Source organism: Rutilus rutilus (genome assembly GCF_951802725.1).
Source record: "Rutilus rutilus genome assembly, chromosome: 3".
In the NCBI taxonomy this organism is placed as follows: Eukaryota; Metazoa; Chordata; class Actinopteri; order Cypriniformes; family Leuciscidae; genus Rutilus; species Rutilus rutilus.
The window spans coordinates 10,841,135-10,856,966 of record NC_140211.1 but is presented as its reverse complement, the minus strand read 5'-3'; the positions used below and the strand labels follow the sequence as shown (position 1 = coordinate 10,856,966).

The 15,832-nt window shown below is 38.4% G+C and overlaps 1 protein-coding gene across 3 annotated transcripts in view; it reads left to right on the top strand.

Annotated features, from left to right (window-relative positions):
* LOC311287068 (uncharacterized protein) overlaps positions 1–15,832 on the top strand; it is a 30,796-nt gene that overhangs the window by 5,709 nt on the left and 9,255 nt on the right. For all 3 annotated transcript variants that reach the window (XM_084403652.1, XM_084403654.1, XM_084403653.1), the window contains exons 9-24: positions 611–765; positions 910–1,118; positions 1,493–1,632; positions 1,711–1,821; positions 1,896–2,060; positions 2,860–2,983; positions 3,124–3,327; positions 3,935–4,806; positions 5,616–5,755; positions 6,343–6,471; positions 7,821–8,164; positions 9,361–9,494; positions 13,408–13,536; positions 13,627–13,874; positions 14,888–15,053; positions 15,336–15,537. In XM_084403652.1, the coding sequence (XP_084259778.1) occupies positions 611–765; positions 910–1,118; positions 1,493–1,632; positions 1,711–1,821; positions 1,896–2,060; positions 2,860–2,983; positions 3,124–3,327; positions 3,935–4,806; positions 5,616–5,755; positions 6,343–6,471; positions 7,821–8,164; positions 9,361–9,494; positions 13,408–13,536; positions 13,627–13,874; positions 14,888–15,053; positions 15,336–15,537 (3,472 nt within the window). The remainder of the gene's footprint in view (positions 1–610; positions 766–909; positions 1,119–1,492; positions 1,633–1,710; positions 1,822–1,895; positions 2,061–2,859; positions 2,984–3,123; positions 3,328–3,934; positions 4,807–5,615; positions 5,756–6,342; positions 6,472–7,820; positions 8,165–9,360; positions 9,495–13,407; positions 13,537–13,626; positions 13,875–14,887; positions 15,054–15,335; positions 15,538–15,832) is intronic.

The window sequence follows — 15,832 nt, the reverse complement described above, 5'->3', positions numbered from 1 at the left end:
ACATCCCTTACCATAACCATGTGTTTGAACACACTACTAACGCAACCCAACCAGGCCCTGCCTTGGGCGGGAATATTGTGACGTATTCGTTCCTGGAAGAAAAGACTAGAAAAGACTACAATTTAAGGGAGTTCAGAAACAGTGACACTGATATAGAGAAGAATCACCTTTGGAGTGCTTTGTAACTTTGCAGACCTTTTTCATGCTCATACAGCAACCTTACACACTAAAGAAAGTTGAAAATGAAAAAAAGCACAATAGGTCTTCTTTAACTTCCACTCCCTCTTGCAGCGGCATCTTTTCTCTGATGATGTGTTTACTGGCGTGAGGGCGGGACAACCTGTCACTCACATGAGATCGACCAATAGCAAACCACAACCATACAATCAATTCCCAATGGTCAAAATTAAGTCCCGCCCTGTATTTTTCTTGATCGAGAAGCCGCTTCACTCGGATATACGTCACAATAGGGAAGAAAAGTCTAACTTCCGTTTAATACCGACTGTAACTGTGCCCACTTGGCCAGTGTTCCTCTCTGATTTCTGCATAGAGCTAACTTTTTTCAGATGCCTTTGTTTTTCATCAAGCTTTTTCCCTTTTTTTGTAATAGCACACATCACCCTGACTTCCTCAGCCGGGATGGGCATCGCAGGAAGCTGGGAAGGAAGGCATGGCGCTCTTCCTGTGTGAAACTGTGGAACGTGCTGTGGCGGTCTGGACCCGAGGCCATTGGAGAAGAAGCCGCCTGCCGTCTGCTTAGAACAGGTGTTTTGCAGTCATAATGAAGTTGCATAGAAGTTTAGTTGTCAGTCGCAGATGCAGATGAAGCCTGCACTCGTCTTACTTGAATCAGTCTTGAGAATTGATGTAAAGAAGCCTTATTGAAATCAAATGTTGCGTATGTTTCAGCGTTGGACTGGGAAGTGGAACAGGGTCTTGGAGGGAAACAGCCACCAGAGGAGTACAGTCACTGTTATAAGAGGATCATCACTGACCTTCTGTACAATCTGAAAAATGAATACGCATCACAGTTTATAGACCTACACAAAGGAAGACCTGAAATCAACCAAACCTTACATCAAGCTCAGCAGCGCTTTATACGCAACATCCACCTCAAGGTCTGTCTCTATCACACTCACACTATTGTTCAAATGTTTGTTTTTTAAAAATTAATACTTTTATTCAGCTAGGATGCAGTAAATTGATCAAAAGTGACAGTAAATACTACAAAAGATTTCCATTTAAATCAAAATGCTGTTCTTTTAAACTTTCTGTTCATCAAAGGATCCTGAAAAAAAAATACTAAGCAGCACAATCTATTTGTCTGTCTGTCTGTTTGTCTATCTATCTATTTATCTGTCTGTCTGTATGTCTATCTATCTATCTGTCTGTCTGTCTATCTATAAATGAATAGATAAATCTATATGAAAATCTTAATGTATAAAACATTGTTGTACAAATGTAAGCATCTTGTATTTGCATTATTTTCAAGCTGCGACACACTAATATCCATGAGACAAACGTCAGCTGGGGAAGGAAAGGTCTGAGTGCCAAACACAACAGATCTCATCAGTTCTATGTGGAACGGCTCTGCTCACACTTCCAGCGCACGGTCACTGCATCCCTCAACAGGCAAGACGTCCCTCTGTTCCTGTCGTCTCACTTTACTTTATCACTGTCTGTCAAGTTGTTCTCAAAGTGTTGCTTCAGACTTATGCAGGTCCGTCAGGCTAAAGGCTCCTTCGACATGCAGAGGAAAGATGTTTCCAGACTCAGAGTTGAAGAAGAGATTCGGCATCATGTCAGATTTGGGAAAACACTGTAAGTCACAGATTCTAACATGATTCAATTTAGTTTGAATTCCAACATGAATATTCTTTCTTTCTCCTTGTTAGAGCACAGGGCTATGTGTTCAGGCGGGACTTTCTGATGCAAGTGAAGCATGTGCTTCAAGCATCATCGTCCTCCCAGAATGCTGTGCTGTTACTGGGGGAACTGGGGTCTGGAAAGAGCACGACACTCGCCAGACTGGCACAGCTCATACCCATTTGGATACCTGGGTAGGCAAACAAAGGGACTCTGATTTTAAACTGTGTTTTACATTTTTTTTTTTTTTTTTAAGTGTTTGAAAAAAGTATCTTATGATCACCATGGCTGCATTTATTTAATCAAAAATACAGTAAAGAGTCATATTTTGAAATATTATTACAATTCAAAATAACTGTTTTCTATTTCAGTATATTTTAAAATATAATATATTTTTTTGATGGCAAATCTGAATTTTCAGCTTCATTACTCCAGTCTTCAGTCACATGATCCTTCCGAAATCATTCTGATATGCTGATTTGATGCTCAGTAAACCATTTCTTATTATGATGATATAGTTCACCCAAAAAGGTAAATTCTGTCATTATTTACTCACACTCATATCATATCAAACCCGTAAGACTTTCGTTCATCTTTAAAACGCACATGAAGACATTTGAATAAAATCAAAGAGATTTCTGTCCCTCCATTGACAGCTAAAAACGCAAATTCAATCTGTTCATCATATAAAAACGATCAAGTCTCTTCATAAAATGTGGACTAAACCACTCGATTCATATGGATTAGTTTTACGATCTCTTTATGAACTTTTTGAAGCGTCAAAGTGGTAGTTGTGTAGCTGTCAATGGAGGGACAGAAAGCTCTCAGATTTCATCAAAAAATATCCTCATTTGCATTATGAAGATGAACAATAGTCTTATTGGTTTGGAACGAAATGAGGGTGAGTAATTAATGATAGAATTTAAATGTTTGGGTGAATTAACCCTTTAAAGGACAAAACTGCTTAATCTGGATTATTGTGTTAACTCTTAGGGATGCCACAGTGCTGATCTGCTTTGTGGGTCTGACATCTGAGAGCAGAAACGTGCGTCTGCTCCTCCAGACCCTGTGTCTGCAGTTAGCCAACATCTATAGCCCCAAAACAGAGATATCTGAGGTACAGAAAAACTTCAAAGATAAATCAAATATTCATAAGGTCTTTTACACCGTAATGGATACATGATATTATGAGATTGCTTATCCATCTCACAGATAGTGTTGCACTATGAAATGCAGTCTTCGTTTTTTTCCTGCCAGTCACTGTCAGAGTTGTCCAGTCAGCTGTGCTCATTGTTGGGCCTGGTGACAGAAGATCGGCCCTTGACCCTGGTGCTGGATGGTCTGGATAATCTGAGTGAGGAACACGAGACTGACCTTTCCTGGCTTAGTAATATTCTACTGCCAAACGTCTTCACTGTCCTGTCTGCCGGCACACAGTCTAAATGTGCTCAGATTCTACAGGTGAGCAGATGGGTCATAGAGGACTTACACTACCATTCAAAAGTTTGGGGTCGGTTTGATGTTTTAATTACACGGCTCTGTGGAATACTTGATTCTGATTGGTCAATCGCGCCATCAGTGGTATGCTATTCCCAGATAACAACCGCTGAAAACAGATAACATCCGGGTTGCTCTCTCCGTGGAAGCTTTGCGTTTAAAGAGCTAATAAAATATTTCGACTCAGATCAATATTTTGTGTCTAATTATTTACTTATGTGGCAAGTAGCCGTGTAATAAGCGGGATAATGTACATCCAGCCGGTTGTTATATCAGAATAAACCCCTTCAGGCTGATGCAAGACCCCTCCGCTTTGCGTCGGAGGTCCTCATCACCCTGTCAGGGGTTTATTCTGAGATAAAAACCTGCTGGATGTACATTATCCCTGATATTGTTCAAATGTCTATGATAATATGAAAATAAATCTTTTTATTTTATTCAGACAGGTCATTAAAGCAAGGGGAATATCTACTCTAGACATTCACGGATCCTTAGTGAATATGATAATCAAAGCGATGATTGTTTTTTGAGGGTGTTCAGTTTGAATTTCTTTTCTCTTTGTCTCTTTCAGTCCCAGGTTAAGGTCGCTGCCCTGTCCCTTCCTGCTCTTCACCGTGATGAGATCGCTTCAGGACTGGCTTCCAGACTAGCTTCAGATTTTCGCCAACTAACTGAAAGCCAGTGGAGCCTTTTATTCCAGTCCTGTCTATCCTGTCCATCCCCTCTCTACCTCAATTTAGCCTATGTTGAGACCAGGCAATGGAGTTCATTCACACCAAAAGAGAGTCTCAATATCCCTACGGATCCAAATCAACTTTTCGTCAGCATCCTTGTTAGTTTGGAGCGAGAGCATGGGCCGTGTTTGGTGCGACGGATGGCTTTGCTCGTATCACTGTCCCGTTCTGGCGTGACCGAGGAGGAACTTTTAGTGCTTTTGGGACGCGATGATAATGTCACACGTGAGATGGCTGTTTTGCATCATCAGACACTTCCCGTTTCCGAATACTCCCCAGTGCCTTATGCGCTTGTGGCACGACTGCTGCACAGTCTGAAGGATTACATCAGCGAAGTGGAAACCGACGGCACATGGGTGTTGCGCTGGACTCATGCAGAGTTCGGCTACGTCGTCTTGCAGCGATACGCACCAACAGAAGACTCAATCAAAGCTGTCCATGCAGACTTTGCAGATTACTTTAATGGAAACGTCCCAAATAGCCAAGTTTTTCAGCCGCTGGCTTGGATCAGGAAGAAGAAGGGAAGGAGTTGCTATGAATTTAATTTGCGCAAACTCCACTGTTTGCCGTATCATTACATCCACTCGGGGCAAATAATTCCCTTACTCACGCAATGTCTGTTTAACTACGAGTTCCTGATGCATAAACTGTGGGGTCTGTCCGTCTGTCATGTCGAGGAGGACCTTAAAGCTGCCGTCATACCGGATAAGTACGACGATATGATCACCAAACAAGTGTGTTTTGCAGGAATAGCTGTTTGATATTATTGGGATAGAACAGTCAATTGGTGCGTTCAAGTCATGTCGAAAACAATATCGTCATGATATGCATGATATCGACATGCATCAAGCGTTTGAACGCACATGAACGACACCACAAAGTGGTAAATACCAGTAGGAAGCTGGGGATTTTGAACCCTGATGTTGATGAGTTGGGGGCGTGTCAGTGAGAAACATGACAGAATAGCACAATACTTAAAGGTATTTAGCAATGAAATGGTCAGGATTTTTTGTTTACAACACAATAAGCTAATGGCATGTACAAAATATGATAGCGTTGTAATAGAGCAATATAATATGTAATGATAAAGTTTACAGTGGCTTCGTAAATGAATTAATAACAAAAAAGCAAAACACGCCTGATGCACATTCTTTGTTCTTCATTTTCTAGAAGATGAGTTAAAAAACCTTGCTGTATTTAATTTGTGTAGTATCTTACTCCGACGAAAATGTCTTGAACGCACCTCACGTTGAAAACATTACTTCCCAACTTAAACTTAAACGCACCATAAAACCTTGACATAAAGTGCAACTCACACATTATATATATATATATACACACACATATATTCTGCCCTCTCTATATTGGATATAGAAATCTTTTGCTCAGAAGTCTTAAAAATAAATAAATATTTATAAATAATTAAATACATTTAAAAAAAAAAAAATTCTGATATTATGGGGATTAACAAGTGTCTAATTGTATATTTTGAGGTTTAAAAAAACCTGTGTGTTACAGGGAGCTTCTGGACGTGAAGTTGTTGGGGCAGGTTTTGTGTCTTTCTCATTCTGTGCTCTTGAATGATCCTTGCCAGCTGGCATCTCAACTCTTGGGCCGTTTGGGGCGGATCATTTCCCAAGATAAACCTGTTACTTCTGGTACACACACAAACATACATCTTATATATATATATATATATATACAGGGTTCCCACAGGTCCTTGAAATCCTTGAAAGTTTGTGAATCTGAAAAAAAAAATTCAAGGCCCTGGAAAATTTTAGAAAATAAAACAGGTCCTTGAAAGTGCTTGAATTATATAAAATTCCATATTATTTCCTCCGGTCCGCTAATGTGTTATTTCACCAACACTTCGTGGCCTATGCATACTAGCTTGCTTGATTTACGTTAGTTACGCGCATTTACACGTTATGTCAAGTGTTTCCCGTGTGAGGTACTTTGTGTTGTACGTTGCCATGACGTTCACATGTGCACGAAACTACTACGATGATAGCCCACCTCAACGTTTCACAGACACACCGCTGAAACGATGTAACCTTACTCTCTCTTGAAATGTGTCCCTCTTGAATTTGAGGGTATTGGACCTGGAAAGTCCTTGAAAGGTCCTTGAATTTGAAGTTTACCAAGGTGTGGGAACCCTGTATATACTTTATACACAAGAACACCTAAAACACCTGTATGTTTTAATGTCAAGGCAAAACTCATATCTCAGTGTATGTTGTTCCAGGTGACCCAAGACGATACTCTTTTCTGCATGATCTGTTAGCACAATGCAAGAGCTCTTCTCTGCCTGTTCTTGTGCCCTCGTACACCTGCCTGCTTCCTCCAGGGGGACTCGTACACACACTCCTTTCAGGTACCCATATTCAATTTCTTCACAACGTCTGAAGGGCTCAGTTTCCCAACATCAGCATTCAGGCAGTGATTTTGGTTTGCTCTATGTCCTGGCGTGGGTTTCCTTGGGGATTTCCTAGGGGATTTCAGAACAGCGGTTTTTTGTTGTTGTTGTTGAGTAAATTAAGGTCTGTGGTTAACATTACTTGGAGAGACATAAATTACACACAGTTATTCCAACTCTGTGAATTTGTAGTTCACTGTATGCTTTTAAAATGCAAGTTGATAAGTTACCAAATACAGACTACAGTAGTTGTCCAATGAATTACAGGTCAGTTGACAAGCACACAAACATTCTGGTACTGTACGCAAAAATTAGCATAGAATAAACTAGCATAGACTAAAACTAATAAAAATCGTTTTCTGAAATAGAGTAACATAAATATTAGATAAAAAAAAAAAGTATCCTTACCAACTTACTGACACAAGTTGAAGTACTAAAATTACTGATACTAAAACTGAAATAAAAAGAAATTAAAGCTAAATAGAAATAACAAAATGACTAAAACTTAAAATAATTTCGATGAAATCTAAAAATGTAAAAATAAAAGCCAATTCAAAATATTAATAAATACTATAATAGTATACACATAATAAAATAGCTCTGCTCTACATATGGCATCACCTTTTAATAACAACAAAAAGAGTGTTATGAGGGGTGAAACCCTCTACAAATCTCATCACAGATAACTCCAGAGATCTACTTTTGTATTATGAGCTAGAATATTTTTTATTTTCCTTAATTTACTTCTTGCAATTCTTAAATACATTGATTGCTAATATGTATTTTATTCACTACTGCCCTCTTTCTGCACGCAGAAGAAGGAAGTGAGTTTATGCGGTTTGGCTTACGAATGATGTGTCACGTGGAATCAAGCACACAGCTGTTGTAGTTCTTGTGTATCAAGTTTGAGGTTTGACTGTGTGGAAAATAACTGTTGCAGAATGTGTTAGCCACACCTTGGTAGATCATGTTTATAAGCGAGTACGAACCCAGAAGCTGCAGTTGCTTTGCAAGCCAACTAGGCTTTATATCTCTGATAATAAAGTCTTATCTTCCGGCATCAAAACCCCAGGATTTTCCACAGATGTCATTTTTAATTCAAAAATCTAAAGCTGTCACTCTGAAAACCCATTGGAAACTCCAGAGGGGAACCAAACCCATGGCTACTGGTTTGGCCTACAAATTAAGTGAACAGCTCTATAACCTGCAGTGGTTTATGACTAAAACATAAAATCTAAAATAAGATTTTTTATCACATAATGACTGAATGAACTGTCCTTTACACCCTGACCCATATATTGAACTAGGTCACATGAGTGTTGTGACAGCCCTGGCTCATGGTCGGCATCACATGGTTTCCTGCTCCTCTGATGGACTGCTGAATCTGTGGCGTCTAGATGAGCAAACGAGGCCCGTTCGGTCCCTACCGAGGGCTCATGGACCTGCAGTCGACTGGGCTGCCGACTCGCTCACCCTCTGTCTAGACGACAGTGTGCTTGTGCTACAGATGGGCCACTGCCTGCAGGTGAGAGAGGTGGACTCTGGGAAGGTGCTGTACATGGAGAAGGAGTCTTTGGATGTTCCTGTAGTCACATCTGCCTGTGAAGGGCGGTTGCTGGTGGTTTTTTATGATGGAAGTCACATGGTTAAGGTGAGACTTCGGACAGGCCGTTCTTTCTACATGCTGTGGAAAAATAACCTGTAAAATTTACGGTAAAAAAACAAAACAGGTATGGTTGCCAGAAATTCATTCACTAATTTGTTACATTTAATAATTTGTTACATTTATATAGCGCTTTTCTAGGTAGCGCTTTACATTTGGAGATTACATCTCCTCAAACACCACAATGTTTCAGATATAACAGAATGGCATATTTGTGTCTGTTTATTTCCCAATATATAGCTGTATATTTTATTAAGAGATATAACGTTAATATTCCAATCTTCTTAATATACCAATATCAGCTTTAAGGCAAAAACTAGACTTTCTTTAAATCTCCCTCTTGCTCTCTCTCTCTCCTCCCCCATCATGAGTGGACACGCCCCCTACTGCTGATTGGTCCGATCCACGTTCAACAGCGTTTCTCTGAAATAGCTTACTGCACCTTTAAAATGTACTGATAACAACATGATGAATAACTTAATGAATCAAATTTCATTGTAAAATGACCTGTACATAAAACATAGCCGATACTCATACATAGAAGGTGCACAGGGTCATACACACAAAGACGAAACACCTTCAGTGTAACACACGACACTAACATCATGCAATAAACATTCATTAAAAAGCAGAAAATGTAACAAATTAAGTGAAGAAGCAAAATGGTTTATATAAAATATAAACGTGATGTCACGCAGAGACGTCTGGAAAAGTCATACAGTTATTCATAGACTATTTTAACCGAATTGTTACATTATAATGTAATGTTGAACCATTTACAGTTTTTTACCGTATATATCAAGTCAGCTTTATAGCGCTTTATACAATACCAGGGATTATAGGGATAAAAAGAAAAACTAGTTATCAATCATGCAAACAGATTTCGATTCAGCTGTAAAGCAGCTCTAAAAAGATGATAGTGTCAGTTCGGTGTTGATTCAGTTCAGATCAATAACTGTGTAAAGTTCATCAATAATGAAATGTGTTCAATTATGATATAAGCAGCTCTACAGAAGACAATAGTGTTAATTCCATTCAGATAAAAAACGTTGATTATGTAACAAAGTTGAATCAGCTATAAAGCATTTAGTAAGGTAACATTTAACAATCATTGCTATTATGAAAGGAAATTACCAGTTATTGTTTCGGATCTAACTTCCTCTCATTCTCTCTCTTTTACATAGGTGTTTGATCTTGTGGTATCCTGTTCGCTGCTGTGTTGTGTGAACATCGCCCTTGAGTTTGAGCCCATCCACAAAGACCAGTCCATCTTAGTCTCTCGTCACTCTGTTAAAGACTTTGTTCTCTTCGCCTACAGGTTATTAGTATATTACTGCACATATAAATGCATGTTCTTAAATAACAAAATGCGCTCTTACATAATAATACACTACATATCCAATTTCCAGCCATGTGTGAAAACAATGCGGCTGTTCCAGGACTGATTTATATTGTCTGATCACACAATGTATTATTTAAGAGTCTGCTCGAGTGTATGTGTGGTTGCGTTACTGGTCAATGGTTTCATGTAACTAGCTATGTGTATATGTGTTAAGGCTTTCCCAGAATCTTTCTTGTATTTCATTACACGATTAAGAAGCATGGATTATCCAGGAGAGATGATTGAAATGAGTAATGAACCTTTTAATGTTATTAAGCTGGGAGCAACGCTGTTGTACACGCACGCAACTGCATTGACTAGTAATATGAATGACCATATGATTACCAAACAAGTTTTGCAGTTTGATATTATTGGGATAGAACAGTCAAATGGTGCATTCAAGTCATGTCGGAAAGATCGTATTTACGTGTTGAACCCACATGAACGGCACCGGGAAGCTCGGGATATGAACAGACTGAGTTTGTTGTTATTAAAGTAACAGTAGTTGTTAGAGCTATGGACACATGCGACATTCATACGAGGAACAAAAGGTCAGAATATGGCCCTTGTTGTGTCCCAATCTCTTATCTCTCCCTAATGATTCCATTTTTCCTCTCTACTGTCTCTGACAAAGTGTCTAAAAAGCTCCCAATATAGCAGTAGCTACTGTATAAATGGGTCATGTCATGAGGAATCAAATACTTTGTGATAAAAGAGTTCATTGTACTGTGAAAAAAATTCCGTCAAAACCCCAAACTTCCTCCCCAGTTGAAAACTGCCTTTTATTGAAACTAATCTGCAAAAAGGGCTTTTTCCTACTTCAGCAGCTTTCTGAACACAGATTGATGAGTTCATTTAAACACACTTCCCACATTTACACGTCTGTGACTACTGTTGTGTATTCAGAATTTGACCCACAGGAAAAATGCTTATATTACTAAACACCAGAAGAAGAAATGGTGAGATAAAGATGTCGGAAAGTGTGCCAAACTTTGTGCTGGTTCCAACTGTATGTGCCTGTCCTCCTAAGGATCTCAATGTTAAGCCGTGGTCACACTAGACTTTCTAGACACAAAATTTCTGTCTTAATATGACGTCACACTCTGTGGCGTCTTTTTTTAAAGGTGCAGTATGTAAGATTGACAGCTAGTGGTTGAAATAGGTACTGCAGTCCAAATTTTAAATATTGGAGAGAGTTGTTTCGAGTGCAATTGACAATAGAAAGGTGACGAGTCTTACTGCTTTAATATGCCTCTGGACATAGAGATTTTTAGATGGATGCCGAGGCTTTTTAGGTCGGGTAGAATGCGAACACTGCCCAGTTTGTTCACTGACTTCCTTGGCTGCAATAGGCTGCGTTTTCTGCCAACTGGCAACCCGGGCTGTGGAAATACTAATAGGCAAACTGGCAGTGATCACACAGACCAAAACAAAAGCAGACATTCTGACACAGAGTGCATATTTCAAAGTAGAATAACTGGCTGGAGAAGTGTTTTTCAGAGAAACAAGGATGTGAACTAAATATCTGCAAACATATTATGGTATTTTTATGCTTTAGTACAATAAAAAATGTACATACAGCACCTTTAAAAACACAAATTTAGCATCAATAATATTAAATCCAAAATGTACTCCTCTGTAATGCAAAAAGTTTGCATACTTTTAATTCAGCTTAGAGGTCATGCCTTGACTTGTCGATCTTTTATTGGTCACGTCTTCACGTGATATGAATTCGCAGGCCAGTTAAATATATAGAACAAAACACTAAACTTGGTTAAGGTATGTATCTGACAAAATTATTTGGCTTAAACTACAGCTACAGGTTTTATTTTACTATGCAAAAAAAGTGTATAGAAAAACAAAAGAAAAAGCATACTTTGAATACAAAATAATCAGTTATTGCATGAGCTTGCGTTTCTGGTCTCCTGCTTGCACATGCGTTTATATGCAAGTCACTGGATAGAAACATGTAGTGTGAAGGAGTGGCTGAAGTTTATTTTTAAACCGTCCCTTATCATTTCAATTTGATCTTAACAGTTTCTGTGGAACATTTCAGTGCAGATTATTTTGTGAATGTGCCGTAATGTAATGCAGGTTTTGATTAAGAAGCTGTTATTAAAAGATGAACCGCAAACCGCAACCGCAAACATTATAAATGTCTTTACTGTCACTTTTGAACAATTTAATGAATCCTTGCAAAAAAAAAAATTGCAAAAAAAAAAAGTATGTTTATGTATGTCTGTGTGCGTGTTAAAAGGTTTTGCGCCAGTCATAATTTAGTTTTTGTAATGGCCATCAACTGACCCAAAACTATATATATATATATATATATATATATGAAGAGTTCAGATGCAAAAGCCTCTAAGTGCCATCTGAAATTTTCTTCTAAAATGATCATTTTTATCTAGCTTGTATATTTAAGTTCAATAATTTCACTTAAATGGCAATGCAAATTACCTATTAATTGTCATTTAAGTGAAATTACTTAACTTAAGTATACAAGCTTTATAAAAATTATAATTTTAGAAGAAAATTTCAGATGGCACTTAGAGGCTTTTGCATCTGAACTCTTCATATATATATATATATATATATATATATATATTTAAAACCTTTTAAAGGGGTCATATAATGCCATTTTTGTACAAGCCAATATGATTCTTTAGGGTCTAAATTAAAAGTTTGTAATATACTTTAATTAAAAATTCTCATTAGTATTGTAAGAAAACACTAATTTTACCTGGTCAAGAACAGCTCTGTTTTCAGCACGCCGTTTAAGTGCATGTGTCTTTAAATGATAATGAGCTTTGCTCACCCCGCCCCTCTGTTCTGTGCGTACACAAGAACACAATAACCATAACGCGTTGTTCATTATAAACGTGGGATTATGAATAATATTGAGAACGTCGTACATAGAAAACATGCCGTAATGTACCCTGAGTGTAAACCTTAGCTGCATTCATCGTGAAGCGTGCTAGCGATTTGCAAAGATTAATATAAAGATTAATATAAAGGTCAATAAAACGTTACACTCACTTCTTCTTCTGGAGGTGCAGCAGGAACACGAATAGTTGGTACCGATCCTTTTTTCAGGAGCAGCTTCTTATACTGACCCTCGTTTGTAAAGCAGTCTGGGGTGTGAAATGATTCGCGCAAACATGAAAGCATTGACGTTGATCGTGGGGAATATTCCCTTCGAAAACAAACTCAGCCACTGCGTCCTCAGCGGTTCAGATTTAGGAACATCAAAATGACTGCTGTGTTCCTTATTACACCCGAGAACAGAACACCACAATCGCTTAGACGCTATTCTGCTCATAGACAGTGCTCCAGCGTATCAACAATGACCGTGCGGACTATGATTGACAGCTCGCTCACGAGCGAGGGCGGGTCTGTGTTGAAACGCTGCTGTCAATCAACAATCGTGGGAGGGGCGTCGATTTTGTGACGTCACAAAATCGAACGGCTTGATTTGAGATGGGGGAAAACATATAAGAAGATTTTTTAAAAAACACTGGATGGATTTTTATCATTTTATGATGGTTGTGTACAGGCACTGCCAACACACATTTCAGTACAATCAACTTGTAAAAGTGCATGTACCATTATATGACCCCTTTAACATGCACACACATATGAACATTACAGGAAATAATTGCTACTCAGAGCTGTATGATGTGTAAAGAATAAATACACCTACAGGGGGGAAGTGAAAGCAACACCTTGGTTTGTTTCAATGCTGTGAAATGCTGTGGTAACTCAAGTGTTGCTAGACTGCTAAGACCCGCCACACTGAGCCTCACTTTCATGCTATTTATTGTCTCTTTCTTGCTTCAATTCTCTTTTGTAGGGATGGAGGAGAGGCGGCAATATTCAATGCTAAAGGTGGAGCTGTGTCTTCCACATTGAAAGCTCAGCACCCTGCAGCATCTATACAAGCTGTAGAGATCAGCTCTCAGTATTTACTGCTCTTTTGCAGGTAATGTTAAAAGAATAATTCACCCAATTACCATGGTGCATCCATGAGTCTTTAATATCCATTATATCTGTCTCTTTGGTTTTTTTACAGATACCCTTATAGAAGACACAGTGAAATCATTCATATTGAACTCTTCAGTACGGCATCCTTCCAGTATCTGCGCTCTATTTTGGGTTGCAGTCAGGACTACATTTCCCAGGTCACCATTGCAGGGGGCGGGTCCCACATTGTGGCCTTTTGTCCCGCCCCTCGCAGCTCCACCACAGAGATTATTATCTGGAACCTTGAGACTGAAGACCATAAACACATTACACGGTTTCCTGGCCGGCTGGCTCATGGTTAGTCAATAAACCTGTTGAGTATCATTGCTAGCATTTTATCAAAACAAACACATGGTTTGATTTCAGTCTCAGTACTGTAATACTATATATATATAATCATAGTATTTTTGGTGATAATTAATACATTAAAATATATATTTAATATATTTAAATAACTGTCTACAGACAATAGCTTTTTATTCATCATTCAGAATGAGGCCAAAAAATAATTATCATTTTTGAAGGAAAATGTTATTCATACATTTAAATTATTCTAATATAGGCTTAATTTTGCTTAAAGCAAATGCTTTTTGTCTTTGGTTTTTGTTGTGAAATACAGCAGTGGCCAAATGTGATGTCTGGTGTAGGGAAATCTTCACTCTTTATTCAAATATTATACAAATTTTGTTAAAGATTTTCTAAGCACACTGCATAAATGTGCTTGGAGTCAATTGTTTTATTTGTGATAAGGCAATGAAACATGCCAAATTGTGTGGACATAATTTTAGGCCAGGCTCACAGGCTGTCATGCAGAGAAATTATGAACACATGCAAAACCAATAAAGAACCAGTATTCAATATAGGCTTTTTCCTGTGAGCTTTTTGTTTTTCTATGCACCTTTTTTGCATAGTAAAATAAAACCTGTAGCAGTAGTTTAAGCCATATAATTTTGTCAGATACATACCTTAACCAAGTTTAGTGTTCTGTTTTATATATTTAACATATATTATCATATTATGATGGTTTAATCGAACATGCAGGGTCATTAAAAACAAATATCCCCTCTGAACATCACTTTAGGCCACTACTATATGACTCTGACTTCATAAATATATTCACTCTAATAGTTCACATGCACTTAAGGCAATGTGCCTCTAAAGTAAACAGCATTATGCCTTATCAGCTTCTTTACTGCTTTGAGACACATGGTACAGGAACAGTTTTAGTCATGTCTATTGTTTGTGTTAATTTTTTTATTCAGCTGTAAGCAGTGACATTTATCTGTCTGTATCTGTCACTTTTGTTGTAGGTGTGTGTTCTGACCTGCGGTACTGTGTGGGGTTTTGTGCCGGGGAGCAATTCTTACGCACATGGAACCTGGGATCCAAGATAAATGACCAAACGCTCACATACAACGTGCACAAAGCTCACAGTGACGGCACAGCGGAGATAGTAACCATGCAGAGATATCCTAGGTACAAAGTCCACTGAACAGCTCGCGTGCATATGGCCACAGTTCATAACTGTAAAAAACAATGAGCCGGCAGGAGACATCTTTCAGGATCAGCCGTTTGTAGCCATTTTTCTGTGCATCATGTAACTATGATAGCCTCAGTTGTTCTACAATACACGAATCTTAAATTTAGGCCTAAATATATTTGAGTGATACCCAAATGTCATGAATCTAATAAAATAGAGCTGTCCTTATATATGTACTGTTTTTTGGTGTAAAGTTTTACAATTTCCCTCTGATTCAGGTATGTGGTTTCTCAAAGCACTCGACCCGGTACTGTGAGATTATGGAACGTGGCGCGGACTCGATTCAAGGGTCGTCCTGTGCAAGTGGAGCACGGTCTGTTCTCAAGTTCAGACATCGCTCTGGTGCGAGACCTGAAACTCTATATACTGTCTGACCGCGGCACCACCAACTTCACTGATGCACCTACGTCTGTCTACCAGGTATATCTGTGCACTACACAGGCTGAAGATATGAAAGATCTGAAAATTGAAGCTGATTGTATAGTTGTTTATAGACTGATTATCCGCCATGCTCACATTCAAGTCCATCTTCAGCAATAGCTATGTTTACATCCACTTATTTTTATGCGCATTTTAGGATATTGCATAAAAAACGCTGGATGAAACGGCAAGATCTGCATAAATTCAAAAAATGCACATGAAAAACGCATTCGCTCAATTGAGGCGGATAATCTTTTGATCCGATAAGATCAAATTTTTCATTTACTGAAAAAAA